Here is a 27304-nt window from a genome sequence, read left to right on the forward strand (position 1 = left end):
TCCCTTGTCCTGTTCGGCAGCTGGGGCGTGCAATATTGTATGATTGTAGCCTTTTACTGTCCGAACAGATTTTAATATTAGCAGCAGGACGAGACTGAGTCTCCTCCTGCTGCTGCCTTTATTTAAAGCTGGCATCCGGCATGGCTGCCGGACAGGACCGGGACGGAAACGCTCAGAGAGCAGGGACAGAAAGAGAGAAAGATAAAGAGAGGGAGAACGGGGGGGGGGGGGGGGGGGGCACAACCTATGTACAAAGTCACAATACAAAACAGTGTTTTCGACGCACCACACGCAACCTAGAACAATCCCAAACCCCCAATCTAGACAACACCAAAACAGAGCCGACAACCAACACAGAAAATTACAGAACCATACATACATTTTTTTTTTTTTTTTTTTTCCCGAACCATATTAGTGAACAGACCAGGCCACAAAAATAAAAGGAGGTGTAGGGGAGGAAGGAAATGCAAGGACACCACAAACCCTTTTTTTTTTTTTTTTTTGAATATAGCTAGTCGTAACTAGTAGTAAACTAGGGGCGTGCATCAAGAGAGGTCTGCTACAGATCACCATTAGTCTAACCACCACAAGAAGACAAGGTAACCCAGTATGTGAAGAGTGATTAAAGATCGACGTGATCATGTGAATATGATGGTGACAGTGATGGTGATAGTGATCATGCATATATGACCTCTGACCTCTGAGAAGGCCAGAAGCAGGCCAGAGAGGCCCTCAGAGCCCAGACAGCCGGCGGTCATCACAGAGCCCGGATCCAAGCCGCCCCCCCAGGCAGACGCCCACGCTCCAGTCCAGAAACGGGGCAGAAGAAAGCCCCGGCCGGGGACCCCGGCAGCCCCGGGGCCCGGGCCCCGCGGAGCCACGACCGGCAGGAGCCGGTCCACCCCGGGCGCCGGACGCCCGGGGCGGGCAGGGCCGAGAGCCCAAGGCCCAAGAGCCCAGGAGCCAACCCCCCCACCCAGGCGGAGGGCCATGACCCACCCGGGAGAACTTTTTTTATTTTAAATTATTATTTGTTTGCCTGCTTTTGAACACTGATGTGAGTGGATATCAGTTGATGATGATGATGATGATGATGATGATGATGTGCCTTGTGATTGAAATCAGCGTTTCTATTCTTAGGAACATGATGCACCCTGATCCTATTTTTTTTTTATCTGCGTATATCATCAGTGTTTACTGCTGTCTCCTGTAACAGAGCACTGCATTTGTTGAGGGATTACGGCCCATCTTCCTGTGTGCAGCGTGTACTGTATTACCTTGAGAGCCTGACAGACTGATCCCAGGGGGAAGTTCTGCTGCACGCTTGTCTCTGTGCATGTATGTAAGTGCGTGCATGTTGGTGTGTGTGTGTGTGTGTGTGTGTGTGTGTGTGTGTGTGTGTGTGTGTGTGTGTGTGTGTGTGTGTGTGTGTGTGTGTGTGTCCGCTGTTGATTTATCCATTGACCATTGCTCGTCCTGCTGTATCCTGTGGGCCTTTATGCTGGGAGGAATCAATAACCTTCTCCCTTGCCGTGCCTCTCCACCGTGTCTCCACCAGAGCAGCACTCTGTAGCACTCCATCAGCTCCAGTGCTCCTGCGGGTTGCATCAGATGCATTTGTGAAACGTGCACGTTAGGTTTCTATATACAGCCAAAGTGAGTGAATCTAGAAGGAACTGAAAATAGGACAAAACAACTTCTTGAGTGCGTGTTTACACGTTGACAAATGAATGGTTTTCTGCCGTCTCGCTTCCTTTCCGACATTAGCTTGACATAGTCCATTACTGCCAGGTAATCGGTGAATGTCACAATAGCAGGATGTCATAAAGCTCTGGAGTGCTCTAATGGGTTTTGTTCAGGTTGATTTGACACACGCACACTCATACACGTGCAAACATACAGACGCAGGCTCTTCCAGGAAACGGTCTTCTTGATGCACTTACTCATCACATCACAGCTCGGAGCCGCGGTGGCTTTGAGGAGCTGATACAGTCCGTTTAAAGAGGCAGGCCGTGAGAATCATCTGACTCGTTGTTTGGATACAGAGGGGTGATTAGCTTTTATAGTCCCCTGTTTTCTCCGCAGACTCAAGAAAACACATGTCTGTGGGCGGGAAAAGGGTGGCGTTTCACGACACCTTCCTTTTAGGGAATAGAAAGGCTTTCACGTACAGGTAAGGCGGGCGTGTGAATTCAATTACAAGCAAAGTGAGAAAGTTTGGCACGCACACAGGCAGAGTAGCTGCTGCCAGTGTAGTAGCCTGGAGGGCCTGGCAGATGGGAGAGCGAAGGCTTATGGATGGAGTGACCGTGCAAGCTTATTGGCGTCATGTGCTGGCACAGACGTGCGGAGAAAGATGCTGGAGAAGAGCAGAGTGGGAGATTTAATGCTTTGATTCGCACAGTCTTATAATCAGCTCTTGTTCCTTAAGCTCTGCCATTGTTCACCTTGCGTGCCGTTTCTTGTTGGTGCTATGGATCCGACTTTAATTTACATTTCATCCATGATGTTATGGCTGTGTGCGATCAGTTGGATATTTCAGAGGATTCATGTAAGATATTATCAGCAGAAACGAGAACATTTGAGCACAGAACAGTCTCGCACTATCAATATTACGTACTTTGTTACTGTCATATTTATTCAACAACCAAATCCGAAGGATTTCTGGTAATCACAGTACATTCACAATATCACCAGTGCCAGAACTTGGACTCCAAAGGATCTGAACTACGAGGAGCTGCCTGGTCTGCTCTCATGATGCATTCAAGTGCTCCACGGAGAAGCCATCATATTCAGACTTACTGTACTGTAAAATACTGTAACAAAAAAATCCTCAAAGTACTGTAGATGCAAAAATGCAAAAGCAAATGTTTGTAATATGCACGTGACAGAAACAAGTGACATAAACATGTAAATATTTCCAACAAAGTTAAGATCTAGATCACCGTGCTTTATCTACTCCTGTCGTGGAGGAGAAAGAGAAGGAGGGAAGAGAAAATTCCATGTCAACATTACTATGGATTTATATAGATCCGAGCTAATGAGGCTCGTTTATATTTTACCAGCCATTGTCCTGGTGGATAAGTTGAGTTAAAGGGGAGTACTTAACTTACTACAATCAAATAATTAAAAAAAAAAGTCATATTTCATTGTCTCTTGATGCATTATGGGTAAAATACATTGTATATTCACAATCATAAAATAAAATACAACACCATGTCGTCAGTAATAAGATGTTTGTGTGAGACGTTATCATTACCAAGCATATTTTTTTTAATCTATTACATGCTTCTCTCTCCTGGTGTTTTGCGTTGTTTTTCAGGAATACTTAAAACTGTACAGACAGGAGGTCAAACACATGCGCTTTAAAATCGGACGCAGTCTTGAAACCGTTGCAGCACATGGTGAATTGCATCTGACAGGGCAGGTAAATACAGATGATTCTACTGCAGATAGGTTTGCAGACTGTGTGTTATTTTGCCTGTCTGACGAGATTTTCTACAAGAATTTTCCCAGAGTGGAACTATGTTCTTTTGCTGTTTAGCATGTCACTACCCAAATTTATGTTTACTTTAATGTGTCCCATCTTGATATCAGATGTGAAAACTGTTCAGAAGAAACTTCAGATAAACATGCAGAAGAACTCAGCAAGAGAATATTTGAATTTCTCTGTGGTTTCTCTTCGATGGGAAAGTTGATTTTAATCGAAAACTTACAAATGGTTTGTAATTAGGACGTGGGGAAAATGCAGCTGAAAACTGTGAACGACTGACTTCACTCAACGGGACGCTGCCTTTGGTAAAAGTGAAAAAATGTTCTTGCTCCATGCACACATTTTGCAAGTTTAAAAGTTCATCACAAAAGTCAATATTGCTGTTACATATGTCAACAGTAAATGTGCATATATGTTGTTTAAAATGCATTTTGCTGTCTGTGCTTCATCTCATCCCCCTAAAAGCTGATGCTTGAATCAGTTTTGTAAATTGGGAAACAAGGCCTTCTGTCTATTTCCAGCTGCATGGATACACCAGAAGTTGTTTTATCGCCGTTTGTCTTGACATGATATCAACAACAGCATTTTTCCTTCCTTAAATGAATAAAATAGGCAACATATTGCTTGTGTATTGATACAATGGTTTGATTGGATATTAGAATGAAGATATGCATTAAATGATCTCACTACTTTTCATTGAATTGATGTTATAATTCAAAAACAATTCAGTTCACTTACTATATTCCTTCAACAGAAATATAGTTATCTCAAAGCAGAGAAAAACTCAGCTAAAACAGGCACAATTCCAGAACTCAAAATTGTCAAACTGGCTCCAACTGCAAGCAAATGAGTCCTGAAAAAAGAGTGTAAACAGACAGTTTGATGTGTCGCGAGATGAGACGATCATTTTATAGCAGGGATGATCTGAGGTTCAGTGAGGAGACACAGCTCAGCTGACTCTCAACACATCCAGTCACCTTCAGCTGCCTGCAGCAGACTGTCTGTTCAGCCTCACCCTCTCCTGAGCAGCTCATCTCTTTGCTGTTCCTGCATAAATCGCGGCTGTAGTGTGTAAAGTACCATAGCTCTTACAACGTTTTGCATTATTCCACATCAATCCAACTCTAACCATAATCCCTTGCTTTCTAATTAGCTATATGGCATTACAGAGCTCACGAAAGTAACTTTATTTGTTATCACTTTTTTGGTATTTTGTTGTTCTTTACTTTGCTGTCAGACAAACGTTTGATTTCATGCTCAGGTTGAATGAAGGCAACAAAAGTCTTTCTATTTGTTTTGAATTCTGGCGCTTTCCGTGCATGTTAGAATCGTCTGAAGACGTCTTGTTAAGGGTTTGTCATCGTTTTCATGATGGTAAAGTTTAAAACCTGGTTTTCACTGGCGAGCACCGCTCCCTAGTGGCATAACAGTCTGGGCTCAGTTACGATGTGGAGATTGCATGTTTTCTCTGGAGGCTTTTCCACCTCAATTCAAAGACATGACCAGAATGCTTGTTTCCTTAGAAGTATGAACTTAGGAAATCATGTCCAGTTTGTTAAAATATTGAGTCAGAAAGCAGTATGGAGATACCCATTTAACTGTGCTCAAACTTTTTTAATAGAAATAAGAGTGTTACATTACATGTCAGCTTTAGTAAAGTAACAGAGCTGTTATTGTGAGTTACTGAAATGATGAAAAATCCTCTACTGTCTGGAAAAAGTGGATCGTGTCTTCATGTCTCCTGCACACAAACAGATGTTGATTCTCTCTCTGTAAAGAGAGGTAAGCCGTGTCATTAACCAGTGTGTTTTCCCCCTCTCCTCTCGTCTCGCCCTGCAGTCCTCGGGCACCAGTGTGGTGGTGGACATCGCGGTGATGGGCGAGGCCCACGGTTTGATCTCAGACCTGCTGGCCGACCCCTCGCTGCCCCCGAACACCTGCAGCTCCCTGAAGGCCGTCAGCAACCTGCTCAGCACCCAGATCAGCCTGCAGCCGCTACACCGACCACGCGCCTCCACAGACGCACACGCCTGCTCCGACTCCGAGGACGGCCCCGAAAGAGCAGAGAGACTGGCCATTCCAAAGGTTCCTGTCTGTTCAGTTCGTCTTTTTTTTAACCTTTTTTGTCTCTTCTTTTGAGATAATCACACAAAAATCGCAGGATCTCAGCTGGAAGACTCAGTCTGTAAACTAAAGGCCTTAAAAATGTGTTAAAGCAGAGATATTTTTCCAGCTGTTTGTGTTTTCACCAGTTTAGAAAGGAGATTTACAGAAACAGCATCAGTCAAAAAAAACAAAAAAAAAAAGGGGGGGTAGTGGCTCCTCTTCTGCAACTTGATGGCAACTCCCTTGACCAATCGCACTTGAAGCAATTGAAGCATTTACTAATGGTTTCTTTCTTTCTTATGTCTATATTCTTGCTTGTGTTGTACGTCGCTTTGGACAAAAGCGTCTGCTAAATGAAATTGTAGAATTGTAGAATTGTAGTCACAGCAGAGGGCCCAAACCTGAATATCTGTTACACACAAAGCAAAAGATACTCAATGTAGAAGTCACAATGACAGAACATTTTTCAGTGCAGCTTTGTAATGGATGCACAAATAGGACCTTGTGTGTTTATTTCTTGTGTTTTTACAGCGCTTGTGAAGATCTGGCTCTCATCCTGTGTTTATTAAGATTCTCAACAATTCAAGAAAAAAAAACAAAACAGTTGTTCTCATAGATAAAAGTGGGGTGAATTTAAATCCATTATGTCACCGTTGTCATTGAACTAAAGTCGGATATGTCAAAGATGCTTTTCAAATGTCGTCAGCAGGGAAACAAATCTGGGCTCACATTACAGTTTGTATCCTGTCGTGGCTTTTAACACAACTTTCTCATGAATTTTAGTCATTTAATTCCAAATTTAAAATGAAAGAGTGCAAAATTAAACACAAACTATGACAACCTTTCAAAAAATAATACTTTTACAATCTGTGAATTTAGCATAAGATGCTAAAAATCAAACTCATTATACGGTTACACAATGATGAGACAAAATTAAAGTTCTTTGTGTTTTTAACAACAAAACGGAGCGTGGAGGAATCAGGATGTTCGCTCCCGCCCTTCACACAGGTGCACGTCCACATGGCTGTACTTTTTTCTACCTACGTCTCTTCCTCTCTCACCGCCGGTATGGTGTGGGCCTCTAATGCGGCGTACAATGACGCCAAAGCTTCTCGGGGGCTTTTTAATGTTTTACAAGGCCAGTGTTTCAAAATATATGCAGGGCACTTAAGGCGGCAAGGAAACTAAATAAAGCGTGTGATGCAACGCCGGATAGCCGACCAGGAATGCGACTAGCAGCTTTAACGCCGCCTGAGTGCACTCCAGTGCTCGACCCGGGTCCGAGAACTCAATGAGACGCTGCCTCATTTTAGCTCAGTGGGGATTCGTGAGTCTGGACCAGTCGGTGAATCAGCTGAATTCCACAGCTTTGCTGTAACCTGCTGAACTAAAGGCAGAAATTTCATTTATCAGTCACGTTGATGTCCAGTGGTTATTTATTACTTGGTTTGTTTGTAAGAACTTTTTTCTATAATATATACATTTTATAAGATCATTCTTCACATTTTTTCACCAAAAACAATATTTATCATATTCCTCTCACCATGAAAACTCACATTATGTTAATTCAAAGTGAAATATTACTGAAAATCATGTCTTGTTAAACGTGTCTGCCATAACTGTAAATTTACTGTGCACAAAATTTAGAAGTGCTGTAGGCAGGATTTTGCTAGTCAATGCTAATTTTTCTGTGTTTTCTTTGGATTAAATGTTAGAGTATCCATTGATAATCCTTTAGGAGTGTAGTATAATTGCACTACCACGAGGGCGCAGCGTTTCCATCTGTCTCTGTTCTGAGCTGAAAAGGAATCTCGACAGCTCCAGGTATCTTTGACCAATCAGAAGAGCCCCTGAGGCTCTAACCGTGATTGGTCGAGGGGCATTCGTCACACGTTCTTGTGGGAGGGGCTTAACTTGCGCAAGGGCGTGATTTCAGAGAAAACAGGACAGAATTGGCTGTGCTGGGTTTCAAATCACCATCTTAGATGGGTCAAATCGCCATCTTGCTTACCTAAGCAAGATGGCGGAGATGCTGAATCCTGCCTACAGCACCTTTAAGTTTTACTGAAGCACACATTGATGGAAGCAATTTCAAAATTCAAAAAACGTTGATCATGGAGGTTACAGGTATCTATCTCAAAATTATGGAGCACTAAGAAAAATTAAACCTCAGCTTTTTTCTGAACTTATATTGTGTTTGGAGTGATATTTTTCCGTTCTTACAGTTTTTAACTTGTCTTTGTATTTAGGAGAATGTGACGTTTACAGTTCAATCAAGCTCTATGACAGACATTCAGTTGTATTTTTAAACTGTCCAACACTTAAAAAGGAAAATGAGAATGTTTCGCGTATTTAATCCAGTTATTAGAGCAGTGAGGAAACAACACAATCAAAAAAAGGACAGTTTTAGTCCCTGTGTTCACTCATAAAAGTATTTATGAGACTAAATCATCGCCAGTCAATCAGCTGAATCAGCCTGTGAGAACGTCCCTCTGAGTCTTCGGGACATGCTGTCCTCTGTGTGCTTTGTCTCTGTCTCATGAGAGCTTCTGCTCTGATGAACTGAAGGTCCACACCGCTCCACGTGCTTCAATTAAAACAGGTCCGCCAGAAACGACATGAAACCCTGCTCTTGAAGACATCGTGGGATCTTTTTTGATGTCTCATATCGTGTGTGTGAGTGTGTGAAAGTGAGCATGTGGACGTGTCTTGCAGCGTCTCAGGCGGAGTCTGCCTCCAGGATTGTTGAGGAGAATTTCATCAACTTGGACCACGACCACCTCAGCGACGGGGCTGCCGACCATAGAGCCGGGTCCCGTGCGCAGAGACCGCTCAGCCAGCATCAAACACACTACCGACGGGTAAGCTCGCCCGCCGCCTCGCCCCCCGGGGCTCCACCGGCCGTCGTTTTGTGAAACGTCTTGCTTTCTCACTTGGATCCAGTGAGTCGTGGAACAACTCAGTGATGATGACCATCTCCAAGAGCCGCTCCATGTCCGCCTCCTACGCTGCCTCCATCACTTCCAACCACCTCTACAGCAAACCACTGGGAAGACCAGGTGTGTGGCGACAAATCTGCTTCGCACTGAGGCCATGATTTAGGTTAGAAATGGAACAAAAATAATTGTGTCCATTTGGGAACGCTCTCTTTCAGGTTTCCCCCCCTCCAACATATCACCTCTGGGCTCGCCGTGCCCGTCTCCTACTGTCCAGGGCACTCCCGCCTCCAGCCCCACGATAAAGACGTGTTCGTTACAGCTTCCAGAGCCGGCCGGGCCCCTAACAGAGCGGGTCCCTGCCTCTGCGGCCGCCAAGAGCCATCACAGAGCCTTAACTCACAGTCAGAGCGCCCCAAGCTCCACCACCACCCACTGGCGGCCTCCATCGCTCTGCGTCAGGTAACGCCACCGCACCTCAGCAGCCAGGAAGATTCGTAATGGCCCATCTTTTGAATAACTCTGGTCTCTTTCTCTCAGCTGTGGCAGGCCGTTCCACAATCGACTGAGCCACGGGGTGGAATCAGTGGAAAAGGGAGACAGGATACCCCATCGAGGTGAATCACACCGCAGAACCTGCAAGCATTCATGATTCTCTTGAATATTCCGCTAATCTTTGAATTTCAGGATGGAAATCATAGCTATTTAGCAATATATCAAAATAAATTTCCATATTTTATACAGTAACTTACCACGTCAAATAGCTTTATAAGATCCAAACTGGTCTTACAAACTCTGGCGTAGCAGTAACCACATCTCTAATGTCACATCTCTGACGTGTGGGTCCACAGATGAGCGCGTAGTAGCTTCTTCAGACTACGACAGCACCTACGACAGCACCTACGAGACCAACCACAGTGACAGCAGCGACTTTGCACAGAACGAGGAGGAGGGAGAGGGGGGCAAGAAGCCGCCCGAAGCCAGGGAAAGTTGTAGGGAGTATCCAGCAGAGGGCATTGTTCTCCATCCTCTCCTGCCCTCACCGGAGGTAAATGATCTGACTTGTTTTCCAAGCGAGAAAACCAGCAATTCCTGAAAAAAACATTCAATAAAATACTCTTTTTTTGTGCACTTCATTTAGGAAGCTACACTGATTGATAAACATTCACTTTGTATATGTGAGCCATTTAAAAAATAATCATCTTCTCTCGCTTCTGCGTGTGCAACTGGGAAAAGCTGAAAAGAAAAGTTATCGATGTTTCTTATGTTAGATCTTCTCCTCTTGCACTCTAATCTCTCCCCTGGCAGGAAGAGCCCGTGGCGGTCACGGAGGAACCGGCGGTGCCGGAGCTCGAGCCTCTCATGACTGAGCTCAACAACTGGAACTTTCCTATTTTCAGCCTGGTGGAGAAGACGCACGGCAAGACAGGCTGCATCCTCAGCCAGGTAGACCGCCGTTAGTGGGTCAGACTCTGTGTGAGTCAACCAAAGCACATCAATACTGATTCAGCTAACAGGAAAAGATTGTTATATCAGCTGCTGGAGAAGTAAATACGCTTTATAAGACACGGGTCCACTGGGTGTTGTGTTAAAAATTCAGTTTTTAACTTTCACCACTTGCTGTTGCCTCCTATCCTTACTTGGTCCTTCTTGTCACTTTGATATTCGGCTGTTAAACACATTTTACTGAGTGCATTAAAAAAAATGCTGATTCACATGATGATTGTATGAGTCTGCAGGAAGAAAAAAAAACTGCAAATAAATTGACAATAATTCACTTAAGTGCAACACGTCGCAGTATTTACTAAAATGATACAGAAAATGTGATTGGATCGACATTGCGTGACGTTGTCTTTTCTCCACATAAATTTAAACTGAAACTGTTTTTCTTTGAGCCAAGAACATTTTTATTGAATGAGACGCATAGTTGCATACTGTACGGTTGAAGTAATTCACAGACAGGTTTGGTCAGATGTTTCACATGAAGGAGAAGCACATATCTAACCACGGAGACATTCACACCGCCACGCATCTTCTCCCTGTTATTTCTCAGGTGTCCTATAAGCTGTTTGAAGACACGGGTCTGTTTGAGACATTCAGGATTCCCGTTCAGGAGTTCATGAACTATTTCCACGCATTGGAGAACGGATACAGGGACATTCCTTGTGAGTAGAAAATATATGGGAATTCACCACTACCTCTGGACGCCACAAGGTGGATGCATTGCCCTGAAAATAACACTGAAAACTGAGCACTTTCACTCCATATGAGGCATTTATTTATTGTACACTGGAATATTATAAATTTAGTTGTATTACAAAGGAATAATACATCTGATTTGATATATGCTGATGCCAATTCAACAACACAAATCTTATTTGTGTTTGCCATATTGTAGGAAGAGTGTGTGAGTTTGCATGTTCTTCCTTTTGGTTTGTTGGTTTTCTGTAGTTGCTTTGTGGGGTTTTAGGTTATTCGTAGCTCCGAGTCGTGAATGAGTGTGCACAGGTTAGCATCTTATCCGTCGATTTATTGACTTTTGAACCTTAAGTGAAGTTGTGATTGGAAAATCAAATTCATTGTCAACATTGAGCATTACTACAGAATAACATGACTGAAGTGGCACTTATTCTGTTCTCAGTTCAATATTATGAACAGTACAAGACCAAGCGAACATGTTTGAAATAGTTTTTTTTTTTTTTTATTTAATATCAGTATAGTGAATTGGGATGAAATCAGTATAATTATAAAATATAATTAAGATGCTACTTGTCGTGTTCCATATATTAAGAAGCACTAATGAAAATCATCTGAAAGCAAAGTGTACATTTACAATATACCCTGCACAGAGTACACTTGAAGCCATGAGCTTGAAAGAAACACTCTAGAGAAGAAATCTATTCTAGTCTATTTGAAGACTTTGTGTAAAAACAGGAAACAATCTGCTCCTTGAATCAAAGCTCGAGTGTGAGATGCTTCCTGTTTACGTCTTTTAAAGCTGCGCAATACTTCAGGATCATACCTGTTAACAGAATTACAGTATTTACACATCCAGTTCAATATAATGTCATTAAATAGGAAAAGGATTGAAAATTCACCTGGCAGCACTGCAGGGTTTTATTTTGTAGCTCTGGATAATTGAACCTGCGTCCTGCTGGGATCCTTAATGATGTGAACGAACGTTTTAATTGACTCTTTCCAGATCACAACCGGATCCACGCCACTGACGTGCTCCACGCCGTTTGGTACCTCACCACGCAGTCCGTGCCCGGCCTGCCCATCCTGCTGACTGAGAACGGGCTTCACAACGGTTCGTGGCCGTTCAAAATGAATTAGCCTCATTTGCCCGTTTTAATTTGCTTAACTGAAACTGAAACGTTCCCCCACGTTTCTTCGCTGTTTTCACTCAGAGAACGGCATCACGCCGGGTTCCGCAGGCTTCCTGGTGTCCAAGATGAACGCCCTGCTGGAGGAGGGCTATGGCTCTCTGGCCGGTCTCATCCCCGGCCTGGAGCTCATGGCCCTCTACGTCGCCGCCGCCATGCACGACTACGACCACCCAGGGAGAACCAACGCCTTTCTCGTAGCCACCAGCGCTCCCCAGGTAACCGGCCTCAAGAGCGACCGACGGAATAGGTTGTTTTTTAGATCGACTGAACCGCAACAGTCCAGGCGTGTTGTTCTTCTCTATCTGTCTTCTCCTCCCTCGCAGGCTCTTCTCTACAACGACAGATCCGTCTTGGAAAACCATCACGCGGCTGCAGCTTGGAACCTCTTCATGTCCCGACCGGAGTACAACTTCCTGGTAAACCTCGAACACGTGGAGTTCAAGCGTTTCCGCTTCCTGGTGATTGAAGCTATTTTGGCCACGGACCTCAAAAAGCACTTTGACTTCCTCGCAGAGTTTAATGCGAAGGTCAGTAAAATCTGTGTCGCGTCGTTAAGAACCAGACGTTTGTGTTTTCTGTTTACCGAGCCACTTGCTGGTGTTTTTTTTTTTTTTTTTTTCCCGCAGGTGGGAGATGAAGGCGTGTCTGGTATCGACTGGACCAATGAGAACGACAGGCTGCTGGTGTGCCAGATGTGCATCAAGCTGGCCGACGTCAACGGGCCGCTGAAGTGCAAAGAGCTGCACCTGCAGTGGACGGAGGGCATCGTCAATGAGTTCTACGAGCAAGTATGTGTGCTGCTTGGCTTTTCGTCTAGTGTTCAGGTGTTCTGGGCAGGCGGGCCGCTGCGAGAGAGGCTGGTGCTGGTTTCAGAAATAAACCATTCAGGTCAAAGTGGACACGGCTGTGACGCTGAAAATGTGAAAATCTGGTATGACTTCGAACAGTGAGATCAGCTTCTGAAAGCACGGTCTCAAATAGGTGTGCAGACACCTTTGACCCCATCTCACTGAAAAGTGACAAATTACAGATGAAGGTTTTTACATGATCCCAGAGGTTTGCATGTTTTTTTAATGTGTCGCTTCTCGAACAACGCCAAAGTGTCCATCCTTTTGTTTTAAGCATAACTTTCTAATTTCCTGAGGACAGTTCGAATGGATTAAGTTTACCTGCCAGACAAAGATTAGTTGATGTATCTTTACTCTTTTGAGCACAAATGACAGAATCATCTAATTAGCCAATTTATTAAACAAGTACATCTCATAAAGTTAAAATATCACTGTTTTGTCAGCTGTTTATACACATAGCATAGAAGCATTTTGAACATTTTTTTACATGGTTAAAACCTCAATTTTTTAATGAAAAAAAAGACTTTTAGGTTTTTGACATATTGAAATCTCTTAAATAACTGTATTTTTGAATTGCATGAATCACAGGCTAAAATCACAAAGAATGTCATGAAAAGACTAAATCTTTCAGTTTATGTGCATTAAATCCAAAACATGTGAACAACTGACTTTTTGACTAGCAAGAGAGACAATAATAACTCTTCCATTAATTTTAATTCCTTATAAATCCAACTGTTTTTCACTGCAAGCCTGTGATGTATCGAGGTTATGGGGTGTTTTTGGAATAATATTCATACAGTACAAACATTGTTCACCTACGGCTTCATCGGATATAATAAACAAGCTAAATAAAGAACATTATATCTATGCCCAAAGATCTATTGCTCTTTTAATTGAGGCCAAAAATCACTAGATTCTTAATAAGTGAAGCTCTTAGGAGTTGCCATAATCCAAAATTATGCACAAGGTCAGGAACTGAAATTCAATGTTGGAGCTGAAGAGATAACTGATCTCTTCTCCCTCTGTCAAGGTGTAGGTCAGGAGCTCCGCCGTCTGACAGAAACCTTCATCAAGATTTTATGTGTGTGACTGCATGTCCCCTCTGAACACAAATAGAATATTCAAAACACTTATCTGCTACCTCATGAATTTGTTAGAGGTCACCGTAGACGGGCGTAGCCTGGCAACAAATCCCGCTCTGAACCCGCCGGTCCGCGAAGATAAAATCTGATCAGCCACAAAGATCTGACCGTTCGCCTGGAAACATATTGTAAGAAGACTTTGCATTCATTTTAAACTCCCCGGCTTGTGCAACGGTGGGGATAAACTCTTATTATAGCGTCTTTTGGAATCTAAGCGAATCAGAGCGGGAACTCGTGCATCGATGGTGAAACTCAGCCGATTAACCCTTTCATTCCCGCTCTGTCGCCACTGCTAACGGGATGTTTGCCACAGTACGATCAACGAATTACCGACAGGATCCACTCCTGTAACATCAATAACACACTGTAATATTAACTGTAACTGTAAGTTGAAGGTATTTTGATAGAACTGGCTGAAGACCTCGGTAATTGAAATTTTTTTTTTTTTAACAAATTAAAAGCCAAATAAATTCAAGCGTCCCAGTCATAGCTCGGTTAATCCTAAATTCACACACTGGACATCATACTTACTCAAATAATAATTTGTGATTGATCGCTAGTTTGTGTTTTTTGTGTCTGTGTATGTTTTCACAATGTTGTTGTCAGCTTCTGGCATCTTTAACAAATTAAAAACAGTAAAACTGCGAGAAACCTTTTGGACAGTTTGATTTAAAGGTGCCTTAAGGAGTTTGCACGTTTTATGCGAAACAGCGCCCCCTGCAGGCCTTGGGCGTAATGCAGCTTAGTGAAAAACTCGTCCCTGTGGCTGGCGTGCACGGAAGAGGGGGACTCCGTCTTCGCTCGTTGAGAAGCGCTCAAGTAAGATGTAAGTTTCTTTTGCCTGGTGGAGTCTGTGCTGGAGCTGTGGCAGTGCTAGAAGCCAGTCTGTTCTTACTTTCTGGAAGCTCCTGCTCAGTTGTTGCTCACTAAGCATCTGGCGGAGTAATGGCGGACAAAGCGAAACTGAACAAGCCGGAGCGAGCATTACGTCATTCCTTTCAAATTCTCCCCAAAAAAATGCTGGTGCCGGACCGGCACTGCAACTTTCAAGTGACAATTTAGCGCTGTTAGAGGTACTTGTAATGAATATGTCAGGGCACATTGTACACACCATTAAAAATGTGTAACATATTTATGGTGGAAAATAAGTATTTTTAAGGTTGTAAAACTCCTTAATGCACCTTTAAAGCGTTGTCATTAAATTTGCTTTAAAGATTTTTTTCAAATACATGTATTTTAGCAAAATAAATCAGAATAAGGTAAAAAAATAAGAATTGCATTTAATGTTGAACACATGGTTCAGGGTTGTGGAAGGAAACCAAAAGACAAGAACATGCAAACTCTCCACAGAAAGGCCCAAGAGCAAGTTTGCCATCATGAAGGTCTTTTAAAAATCTGCATGTTCTCATAGACAGCATCCGGAAACCTTGAACATGAGCAGCTGAGGAGATTGTCCTCGCCGTGATCTGTGCCTGATGCTCAGCATTCTGCTGCTCTTCACAAACCGTCTGTTCAATTCTCATAATAGCTTTGAGAATTATGTATGTTCTCTGAGCTTGAGCCTGAGAAGGTGGGCGGAGAGGAGAGAGAGAGAGAGAGAGAGAGAGAGAGAAAGAGAGAGAGCGGGCACAGGAGGCAGAGGGTGTGCGTCTGTTTTCCTGTTTTCAAAGTGGAGGCGACCGACCTGAATGCGCCGTTCCTGACAGCAGTCACTCAAAGTCACGCAGACGATGATCACAAATGGAATGAGGGAACAGCCAGTTCTCACGTGAACCCCCACGCAGGAATTCTCATCGCGCTCTGCAATGCATCCACTGTCATTTTCTAACGCATTTCCAGGTATGTCAGGCTCTCTGTGTCCGTGTCTCCACATACTGTACAAACACGCTCTTCCCAGGAGTGCTCTGCACTGACGCCATTCAGGCCTCAGGTTGCCATAGCGATTGCAGCTCTTGCCCCTTCATCCTCTCTTGTAAGTAGCTTTCCATGCATCAGAAAACAATAATAAGAAAACAATATGGAGCGGCGGCAGCAAGGAGAAAGTTCCGGACCATTGAAGTCCAGTTGTAGGCTGAGCTACATGTACAGGGCTGGTGAAGGTCACCCAGAGATATGGCATTAGTCTGAGTGAGGGTGAAGCGTGTCAGCAAGAATTAAATTAGCAGATTAAATGTGAGATTTCAAACGTCCCGCGTGTCTCAGCATTCATCGTATCTCGGGCTTTGGCGACTGAAGTGAGGATAAATCTGACTGACAAGTCCCAAAAGATGGAGGAGGAGCATGGCGACTCCACTCCACCCGTTTACAGTTTAACCGTTTAGCCTCAATAAGAGCGAGAAAACACGTCACCTGATCGATGACGAGGATCGGCTGCTTGTTTCACCCCGCCTAGGCGCATTTTGCTGGTGGCAAATAATGAGTCAGACGCTAAATGTTAAAAATACAGATATGAAAGTCAGCTGGGCTTCTTCTACTGTGTGATTGATATCCCCAGAACAACCACAGTTTAACCTGATGTTTTTCTATTTGGAGTCTTCTCGACCTACTTTCTGGATCCTGTACCCGAAGGCAGTGTATCTGGGACTCTCTGTGCCTGCACACCCAGTTATGCATCCATTACCACCGATGCTGTAGCATCCACTCACGTGTACCTCACAAGTTTTCACGTGTCTCGTTGTTGTACACATTTTTTTCGTACGTGTGATGTAAGATTTAATGGACTGACTGTAGTTCTCTTTGTGCTCTGTTGTCTGTCTCAGCTTTTTGTGATCAAAGAGTGGAAGAAAAAAAATGTCTAAAGATTTGCATTCTGAGGTGATAAAATTTGATTTTGTTCGTTTATGGTGGCCTAAAGTGATCAGACTGAAGACGGTGTGGACTTTTTCCTTTTCTTTTTGTGAGAAGAGCGAAACCAAACATGATTACGTGGTGTGAGATTTCAGGCTCAATACCATCAAGTGCAATCAGGTTTCCTTGTTTCTGACATTTCTGTCGTGTGTGTGTGTGTGTGTCCTTCTAGGGTGATGAAGAGGCCAGCCTGGGCCTTCCCATCAGCCCCTTCATGGACCGGTCTGCCCCGCAGCTCGCTAAACTGCAGGAGTCGTTCATCACTCACATCGTCGGGCCGCTGTGCTCCTCCTACGACTCTGCCGGTCTGATGCCGGGATGCTGGGTGGACACGGCCGAGGGGGGGATGGAGCCAGACGTGGAGAAAGAAGGACAAGATGCGGACGAGGAGGATATAGCTGATGAGGATGCTTCTACCAGCTCTGACCACTCCCGTATGTTCTCTTTATTCACTCCTGCTGTAGGGCTGATTGTTCAAAGCTGCTTTGATAGTTCTTCAAAACTGCATTTGAGATGAATGTTTTGTTACTTTTCAGGGAGATTTGATTGAAAAAAATCCTGCTGAAATATATTAAAATGATGTTTTAGAGAGATGGTGTTGAATTTTTATAGTTTTTTTTTTTTTTTTACACTTGGGCTCACTTCTCGCTATAGACATTCATCAACAAGTAGCTCTGGACTTCTTTAATGAAAAGGCTGCAAACCCCTTTTTTCATTCTGCTTTGCAGTTACAGTGATGCCAAACCCTGGCAGAGAACAACTCTCACCAACAACGAAAAGTAGAAACATTCAAAATGAAAGCAAAGAGCAGATTCTCAGATGTGCTCTGGATTCGAGAAAAATATCTAGGAATGGTTTTCTTTGACGTATTGCGTACATTTAATTTGGACAACTTCGGCCTCAAGAGCACCTTCCATCACTAGCAGGCTGGAAACCACTGCTCCAAATGCAACAAAAATACTTCTGTACACACAAATGCGAGAGAAAGCAGATGAACCAACCAGACGTCAGGCCAAAATGAAGGTTTAAATAACCACACAGGGCTGGACGAGACGCACCAGGCAGCGATCAAGAGTAATCAGAGGAGGAGGAGGATCGAGGGTGGAGCAGAAAGACGCTGGACACAATCAGGCAGAGCTCCACAAAAGATAACAAAAAAATTAAGGAAAAAAAAGACATGAAGACAAGACACAAAACAACAGAACACGCCAGAGATGAATGATTAAGATAACCTTTCTGACCTTTGTGACAGGACCTGATTTGGCTGGAAAAAGTGAAAGGTCATAGTTCAGGGACTTGTTAAAGATCAGAAGAACTTATTTTCAGAGAAAACAACACAGTCAGGAAGGGCGACTGTGACTTTAAATATCATATATTGACACTTGGATCAATATATATTTTAAATATTAATAAAAATGTTTTTACTGTCTGTGCGATCGCTGTGTATTCACATCCCCAATGCTGAAAAGGTTCTGGAGCCACATGCGACGCTTCGGCACCTCCATAGTAGCTCCATGAAATTTCCTGAAAATTAAATGGAAATAATTTTACGTCGCTTTTATTTTATTTGCATTACACACTGATTTTCTAAACGGCTCTAATTGAGGCCAAATTTGCGCAGGTAGATAGAGTAAAACAGCTAAAACAGGCAGAATAGCTGGAATTGCCACACAGCATGTTTAAATAGTTAGTTAAATTGGCTAAAATAGCCAACATGTATGAAATAGCTGAAGTGGGAAAGCTGAAGCTAAAAATGTAACCCCTATGTAAAGTTTGCCAATAATACTTTCAGATGTTCGTTCTTCGTTTCGTTTTGTAGCTTCAGATACATTTTTTTGGGTGGAAAATTGCAAAAATGGCACTTTTGATTATACAGATTACAAAGCCCTGTGCTCAAGTACATTACACAAAAACATATGATCTTTTCCGTCTTTCAGGTTTTCTCCTGTTATGCATGTAAATAGCATCGATCCTGTCGTGTGCCTTCAACACCAGGAATATTGAGGTCAGATCCTTTTTCCAGAAGCGTGCCTAACAGTTTGGTTTGTGTCTCGCAGAGCGGCCGGAAGCCAAAAAGATGAGCAGGAGGAAAGTGTTCTGCCAGATCACACAGCATATTCTGGAGAACCATGAAATGTGGAAAAGAGTGCTGGCCACAGAGGCCCCCGAGGACGTCCAGGGAGAGAGCCCAAACTGCATCAGCAGCCCCGCCGACCCAATCACAGCCATTCACGAGGAGGAGGAGGAGCAAGCAAGCAAAGAGGAGGAGTCTGCCGACGGCCTCGACGAGAGGGAGGAGGTGCCGGCGATAGAGGAAGAGGAACTCCTTCCACAATCAGAGACTTCAGGAGAAAAAGAGGAAGAACCAGAGTGATGTTACAAATGGTGACCTCCTCTTAAACAGGGAATCTGAACAGTGTCTAAAAATGTTTGTTTGTTTTTTTTTCCTTTTCTTTACTAAACTCTGATATAGTAGCCAGCACATCACTTTGACACAACACTGTAGAAGATGTTTTTGGGTAAAATGTGCCTAACAAAAAAAAAACAGGGTTGAGGAGAGGGATGACATCCCAGCGCATCTGACGGAGAGAGAGAGAGAGAGAGAGAGAGAGAGAGAGCAAGGAGAGTGTTTGATGAAGTAAACCAAGGGGAAGAAAAAGCTGAAAACTAAAAAAAAGAAAAAAAAAAAAGAAAATAAGTGAATGAATATAGACTGTTTTTGTTTTGCGTTTTCGTTGGGTCTGGATCTGGCACCTTGCCCTCACCCAGACTACCCATCCTGCACTATAGGCCAACCACACTGATTAAGAAATCTACGCTGTCAGTGAGATTTACCGTAACGTAACCCCCTCCTGCACTCTTCTCCCGTTGCTCGCATGCGATCAGCACACCGAGGAGCCGCCTGGCTGGTTGAGGATGTGCAACAAGCCCCCTCTCCGTGAAGACAATGGGATGAAAGACAGGGGAAAGGCTCCGCCGAGGCTCAGCCTCACAGAGTTTTTTAAGATTGAAAAAAAAAAAAAAAAACAAGCCAGTCGCAGTGCATTGTGTATCCAGACAAAGACATCGACACGATCTTCACACACACATGCACACGCAGTACTACAGCAGAAACATGTTCCCTGACTGAGACGTACAGGAAGTTCAACAAGGAGCCCCGTTGCTCCAAAAGCTTTATACGCACTCAAGGAAAAACATACAAAACGGTGTTTTGTTCAACGTAAAACAATGGTAGGCAGTAATTATTTTCCTCTGGCCTTTTGTTTGGTAGTCAGACCAGCCCACCTGCATGTTTCCAGACCGCACAACTCAGGAAGACAGAAACCTGTAGAGACAGAAACACGCCTCTGCTTCGGCTTTTCTCTCACTGCTGTTTCAGATGTCAGTTCAGGAACAAGTGTGCTTCCACTTTGTGCAACACAAAAGAAGCCACAAGGGACAGTACACACCCTGGTGTTAATGGCATCAGCGCAAACTTACAAGGCACAAAACTAGCTAATAAGGTAATGTGTTTTGTTGGGTGAATATCATTGTTTCAGTATTTGCACCACTTTGCAGCACGTTTTCGTTAATCTTTATAGTTGATGTAGCACCAGTGTTTTTCTCAATATTATTTATGGGCTGGTATGTAGGCCAAATGTTTGAGAAAGTAAAGTAATCCAGTAAGCCATAGTGGATCAGGCCAGAGCTGAGTCACAGCTCCAAATCACCCAAGAAGATTTAATAATAAGACATGGCTGCCCTGTGACGCCGGTAGCCATCCAGGAGGTATTGAGTGTTACCGAGAGGCTCGGTGGAGGCCTGAGAAACGGCAAAACCTCGCAGCGTTCCATTATTGGCTCAAGAAGTTGAAGACACAGTCAAAATTATTCCCAGAAGTTCGAAGTTCAGTGTGCACGCAAATGAAAATATTGTTCTGTAGTAGCAGATAAAATCTAACAAAAATCTGAAGTGGAATAAGAAACAAGGTTTTTTTTGTTTTTTGTTTTTTTTTTTTCCAAAATAGATATAAAGACGATATATTTTGATCAGGAAGTCCATCAGTAAGTGACTTTTCCAGGAATCTGAGATCACACGCCAGCGGATTGTGTTTTTTTCCCCCCCCTCCATCCGTGGTGCTTTCCTGTGACATTACATATGGCTTAACAGGTGGAGTCTGTGCTCGCTTTGATGTCCTCCGTGATTCTGATTGGCGGTGATGGAGGTAAAGTCCGAACGAGGACAGAGGAGCCCGAGTAATGAGGCTTAGCAGAGAAGGAGAAACCTTTAAGCTTTAACTTGTAGCTGCTTTTACAAAGGTCGGAAAGGCCTCCGATCTTTTCTCACATTTCAGCTGATTCTCCCAGATGTAACTCTTTGAAGATGAGCCAGTTCACGCGGAGTCGAATCATGTGATGAACTGCGTTTCCGAGCCTCCACAATGTATTGCAGGCAAAAGCAGGACAGAGTATTTAAACTGACATCGGTAAAGCAGCAGGGGCCCACATATTTGAGGGTACTTTGTATTTTTCTTTAGTATGTACCTGAGAAATGGGGCATGTTTTACTGCATTTTGAATACTTATGGGGTTTGTTGAGTAAGCTGCCCAAGTAAGGCAAAGCGATGTAAGTTTATTTTCCATGGTTCTAAATGTCAGAGACGAATAAACAACATTGATTTGGGACTGATTCTCCTCTAAAACCCTCAAGATTAACTTGGGTGCACGTGGGATGACTCATTCGTATTGAAAAGCTAAAGCCACACATAATCATGTGGCCCTTGGGTGAGAACTGATCACATTGGTTCTTATGTGGAAGAAAAAAAATGACCAGGAAAGCTGTCTGAAGCAAGACAGCAATGCTGAAAAGAAAATATGAATCTAAAATAAAAATGCTCTCATGCAGGGAAGAAAGATTTTTATGCAAACCTTCTGTTGAACAGTTTTTCCACACACACTGGACGGAAACAGGCCAAACTATTAAAAAGGCTTGTTTGCTTATTGTGACTGGCTGTAGTTGCCCTACTGTGACCCAGTTTCTTAACTCAATCAGAGTTTTGCTAATACTGTCGTAATGCTGTCTAAATCCTCAGCTGTATCCATTGCACTATTATCAAACTGCCCATTGTGCAAAGCAGGGCTAAACGGTGCAGCAAAAAGCCCCTTGACTGCTTATTTACTGCGCTTACAAAAGTGTGCAGCAGTTGTGAAAAAGTATTATAACTTGGAAGGAAAAAAAAAAAGAAAAAGCTTCTCCAAGTTGAAGGATTTTTGGGAGATTCTCAGAACTTCTTACAAATAAATGGAAGTGCTTGTGAAACACTTGTGGCATGAGCCACACACATGAAAGTAAAATTAGGGTCACTATTGACACGGATCAGGAAGGAAATCTGAGCAAATCTCGTCTCTGTAACTTTTTAATGATACATTTGTCCCACCGTATAGCAGCAGTGTATTCATAGCATCTGCAGCAAGTCCTCTCCTGCACCGACGGTCTTCCAGTCATCTCTTTTCGTATCGGCTCATCAAGTCCGTTCGAAGCCAGTAAAGCGATCTGTAAGCACCAGCCGATATACGATTGATCTACACGGCTGTGGATCTAAGCATGGCCTGGAGTCTTTTGTTGAGTATTTTTCCAACCTCTGTATAGAAGGAAGTTTTCAAGCTGTTCTAAAAAAAAATAAATCAATCAATAAAACTACCCACATAGCTACAAAATGCTCTGCAAGCCTCTGATCTACACTACAGGAATTTGAATACAGGTGAAAGAGCATGAGCTCCACACACTGTAAATACCCTCCACTCCATACAGTACGTCAATACCTCACTATCAATCTAATGTACGTGCTTTTACAATGACTCTTTCCTGTTGCACACTTGTACTATCCCGCACGCTCCCCGTCTGTTTGGGAATCTTCTGAGGTTTCTTTCACTTTTTTTTTTTTTTTTTTTCAAATTTTTGCTTGAGTCTTACTAAACTTTGCAGGTATCAAGTCAGTAACAAACATCGCCCGTCTGAGTTTTCATCACCAACACTTGAAAACAGTCAAGTTTCACCGAATTTTGTTTGGAAAATGTTTTTTACGGTGATCTTAAAGGACCATATTGGTGTTTTCACATGGTTTATCATTCATCTGTTTAACTTTATAGGTGCAATCATGCTTTATCTGTACAATATGTCAAAATATTCCTGATACATCTGTGTATTTGTGCTGTCTGATGGTGACATAAAAAGCAGTAAGCTGACTTTAAAACTAAGCTATTTTGGACCAGATTTACACGACAACATTTTCAAGTGAAAACTGAAGCCTTTCATTGCAGTTTGGGTGAGAGTGGCGGTCAGAGCCACTGAAAACAACTTTTTGAAGATGCTCTGACTCTGTCTCTGTGCGAACGCAGGAAAACCTTCCTTAGACGCTGCTACTGTGCACGCACCGTACCATGGCTGTAGTAAATCATTCCTCTGCACGTCTGAGAATACGGACAGTAACAACCATGCTTTCCTCCAGAGTGTCATGTTTTCAGTCCATATTCTCCTGGACTTTTACTCGCATTGTTGATATTTCTAATGGCTTCATTACAGAAACAAACAACAGCACCCATTAGTGGCCCCAAATGAGAACTACATCATTTTCAGCATTTCTGCCGTTTCCATCTAAACTGAAATAATTTTAATACATTACTGCGTAAAACAAAAAAAACTCTAAAGTGATGCTTTTTCATGAAATGTTGTCGTGTAAACTGGGCCTTTGCGTTTTTAACTAAGTACAATTAAACCGTAATTAGGACAAATTGAAATGATGAGCTAACCTGTACTCACACCCATCAGCATGACAGGCAACACAGCTGTAACCCTATTATCCTCCTGACTTCCTCTTTCAAAGTAAAAGCCCTTAACGAGTGAAAGTGCATAAAATGCTTTTTCATTGAATGTGCATTCGTCACACCTGACCCTGACCTCCAAGCTGATTTCCTATTGTTAGAGATAAATTAAGGTCATAATCTAGAAAAAGCACAGCCATTGTATGTGCTGAGTAGTGAAATAGATCATTATTTATTTATATTAAAGTCACTAAAAACTACCAGTATGGTCCAAAAAAATTCTATTGAGAAACTAAAACAAACCTTGTAATTTCTTTTTTTGTTTTTCTTAATTGTCATTCCTCTGAATAAAACAGAGATTCTTGACCATCTCCACATACCCACACACACACACACACACACACACACACACACACACACACACACACACACACACACACCCACCATCTTTTGGGTTTTTGGGCCCAGTTGTCATATCAAACCAGAAAATCACATGACTTATCTTTCTTTTTACAAAATGTTCTTACAAAAATAACTACAGGGTCTACAACTAAAACCAAACTTTCAGTTGAAGTGAGTGGTTTCTTTGGCGTAAGCAGAAGAAGGCGATTGCTGCACACTGAAGTCACTGTGCAAACCAAAGAAACTTTTTTTCAACTTTGCAGTTTTTTGTGTTTTGCACAAAATGAGCCCAGAAAAGAGCGTGTTCTCTTTTTCTAAATGTTATTCAGAACCTTTTAATCATGTGTGGATATGCATTTTCCTTTTTTTTTTTTTTTTTTTGGTTTTTGTGAAGGAGAACTGTCAGCATTATCCGAACAGATGGCGGCTCACGGTGTTATCCACATATTTGCCGTCTTTTCTTCTTTCACTGCCGTGTCAATAGGCACCAGTAGCACTACAATGTAACGGACGAAGTGTTCTGTTCCCAGACTGAAGCCCTTGTAGTTTCCTTTTGATGGTTTGAACCAAAAACATTTCTTTTTTGTATTGTTTATTGTTTCGGCCATACTGAAAGGGGGCTATGCTCCTGTGCCATGCCATTTTCACATGTACGTATGTAAACACTGTTTGAATGCTACAGTATAGTCCTTAGCTTTCCTTGTTTGTCACAAAGGAAACCAAAACAGAGTTTTTTCACAACTTTCAAAGCAAGACAAACAAGACTGGTATGTTTTTAATCTGCTATAACAGGCGCTTCACTGAGTCTAATCTTTTCTTCTTTCCAATATCTTGCACTTAACTTAACACACGTAGCAATACCTACAGGATGGGGAAATTATGTGATTCACCAGTATTTGTTTAAGTGGAATATGACATTTTATTTCTAGATATTGTTTGACTTTGTATAAAAATATATGCTGTACAGATACAAAAGTATATTATGACAAAAAAAAAGACTTTTAGAAAAAAATATTTATTTTTACTGTTTTGTAATTTAGACACAATACTGTAGCTCCTCTATTGCCAGACTTACTGGAAGTGCCTCTCAATAATGTATTACAAAGTAACTATACAATATATTGGGATTATTAGAACCTGTCACTAGCAGAGCAGTGTCGATGTTGTAATGTGAATATTGTTCAATAATAAAATTTACAAATGCTGCATGTGCCTGTTTTGTCTCTTATCTTAACTTTTCCTATCTTATATGCTAATGTTTATGTTTAAGGATTAATCCATGAACATTTTATCTCATGTAAAGTTATCCAATCAGATATTCAAAGAAGTGTTACATTTTTTTTGGTGTGATAAACTTAAATGCATCAGTACTCATTTAAACAGGTTTGTAGATGTCTGTGAGAATTCCACGCTGTAAAACTCTTGCTGAAGCCATTACCTGATTCAAATACTGTCAGTACTGTAACTGCTTTAAAGACATTTCAGGGGTGACAATGAAAACCCTTCAGGGGCTTCACAGACACAATCCAGCAGGACAGGTGATGCAGGAACACTGAAAATAGGTTTATTTTTTCATCTTCACCATCTTCTTTTGTAACACAACTCGGAGAACAATGCGGGGAACTTCAGATACACAGTCTGTACAGTAAAGGGCAAACAACGTCTGTGTTCTTCAGTCACAACATGATGTCAGTTTTTGTCATCAACTTTAATTGAATATACTCACAAATCAAACCAAGAACAATTCCACTAAGCCCCTCCAGCTTTTGTGTGAAAGCAACAGCTTTGATCACAAATCCAGACCACAGTTTAAAAGTATGGTGTTTGCATTGTAATGCAAAACCACTGTTAAGTAACAGATGATATTTCTGCCATCAGTTTATTTCTGGTGAAAGTACTCAGCTTCCTGCACATATTTCATTCTACTGGCTGCAGGGCCCTGACAGGTGTCCAGTCATTAATTCACACAGATAATCAAAAAGGCAAAAACACCTTACAGCAGTAGTTTTGCAGTGATTAACTTTTCTGTTCACCATTCCAACATCTCTTTCTATCTCTACTCTACTTGATTTCCAAAAACTTCAAATTCTGAATGGAATTGATCAATGGGTCTCTCAGTGTAATTGACAACAGTATTTCAACGAGGAGCAGAGGTGTTGGGGAACCTGGCTGCTGGCTATGTGGCCGACGCACTGGAAAAGTGGAAGGCCAAGTGCCTGGCACCCCTGTCCGCCGAAGATGTGGGAGACGCCCACATATGATGGATGCCAGACCATGCTTCTGGAATATGAAGACTGCAACCAGTAGCGTCGCCCATCATCTGGAGGCCCTGATCAGCAAGCTGCTCAAAGGAAAGATCAAACGCTGTGCTAAAGTCAGTCGCAAGATGGACAGTTTTGCCAGGAATGATTGTTGAACGAACTGAACTGTAAGATGGAATACATCTGAGAACGGGTTCATTTTTCCTCTGGCTAATGTTTGACAAACCCGATGAACCCTCAGTAGGAACATGAAATAGTTTTGTCTGCTATGCCAAAAAGAATGTAAAGATTAGATTCCTCCCCTCCCCTCTGCATTAGCCTCAAGGCTGCTGCTCAGGGTTCTGTTTTTTCCTCCGGAGGATTCAAGCACGGTGAAGATGCGTTCACCCTTCACCTTCTTCCATGGACACCGTGACCCTGAAGGCCAGATTGAGGCCCGTTTTTACACCCCCCCCCCCCCCCCCACACACACACACACACACACACACACACCTTTCCCTTTCCCCTCTAACCCAGTCATGTCACACACGCTGTTCGTCTCAGCTCAAAGCTGAATTTCCAATAAAGTTTCAATAAAGTTTCTTCAATCCTGAATGTTGTCTCACCGTGAGAACCCTCCCTGGTTCAAGTCTGGTTTTGGCTTTGGGGCCTTTCTGTGTGGAGTTTGCATGGTCTCATATGCATGCATTGGGTTTTCTCCCACAGTCCACAACACTGAATTAAAGGCCAACTACTGACCTCAGATGTATTTCTCCACCCTTCATTCAAAATTTCTGCATTTTGTAGCCCATCAGCTTATACATTATACATACAGTACAGACTTACAATATAAATTATAACATAAATCTGTCCTGCACTAGCAGGAGAAAGGACAGGGACCTGGGCGCACACTGTCATGCCTGAATCAACATCAACAATGCCAAATTGGACGAGCCGACACATATATGTTCGGGATGCTGACAGCTCACTGTGTATCGTTCAAAATGAGCAGTTGATTACATGACTCATGTTTTCCTCCATGTGTCTCTCAGCCTGCACAGTTAACCAGCGCTAGATTTGTCATGCATGTGTGAAATGGAAG

At 42.7% G+C, this 27304-nt stretch overlaps 1 protein-coding gene across 2 annotated transcripts in view; it reads left to right on the plus strand.

Moving 5' to 3' along the window:
• The window catches only part of LOC115400510 (cGMP-inhibited 3',5'-cyclic phosphodiesterase A-like), a 59186-nt gene extending 38512 nt beyond the window's left edge, over positions 1-20674 (plus strand). The window contains exons 3-16 of one of the 2 annotated variants that reach the window (XM_030108438.1): positions 5333-5578; positions 8315-8460; positions 8543-8658; positions 8754-8997; positions 9076-9152; positions 9387-9583; positions 9844-9981; positions 10589-10700; positions 11738-11845; positions 11946-12139; positions 12248-12451; positions 12551-12712; positions 16934-17195; positions 18819-20674. In XM_030108438.1, the coding sequence (XP_029964298.1) occupies positions 5333-5578; positions 8315-8460; positions 8543-8658; positions 8754-8997; positions 9076-9152; positions 9387-9583; positions 9844-9981; positions 10589-10700; positions 11738-11845; positions 11946-12139; positions 12248-12451; positions 12551-12712; positions 16934-17195; positions 18819-19135 (2523 nt within the window). In that variant the 3' untranslated portion in view covers positions 19136-20674. The remainder of the gene's footprint in view (positions 1-5332; positions 5579-8314; positions 8461-8542; positions 8659-8753; positions 8998-9075; positions 9153-9386; positions 9584-9843; positions 9982-10588; positions 10701-11737; positions 11846-11945; positions 12140-12247; positions 12452-12550; positions 12713-16933; positions 17196-18818) is intronic. The other variant, XM_030108439.1, reaches the window with a different exon arrangement.
• Positions 20675-27304: the final 6630 nt, after the last annotated feature.

This window comes from Salarias fasciatus, chromosome 14 (genome assembly GCF_902148845.1).
Source record: "Salarias fasciatus chromosome 14, fSalaFa1.1, whole genome shotgun sequence".
Classification (NCBI taxonomy): Eukaryota; Metazoa; Chordata; class Actinopteri; order Blenniiformes; family Blenniidae; genus Salarias; species Salarias fasciatus.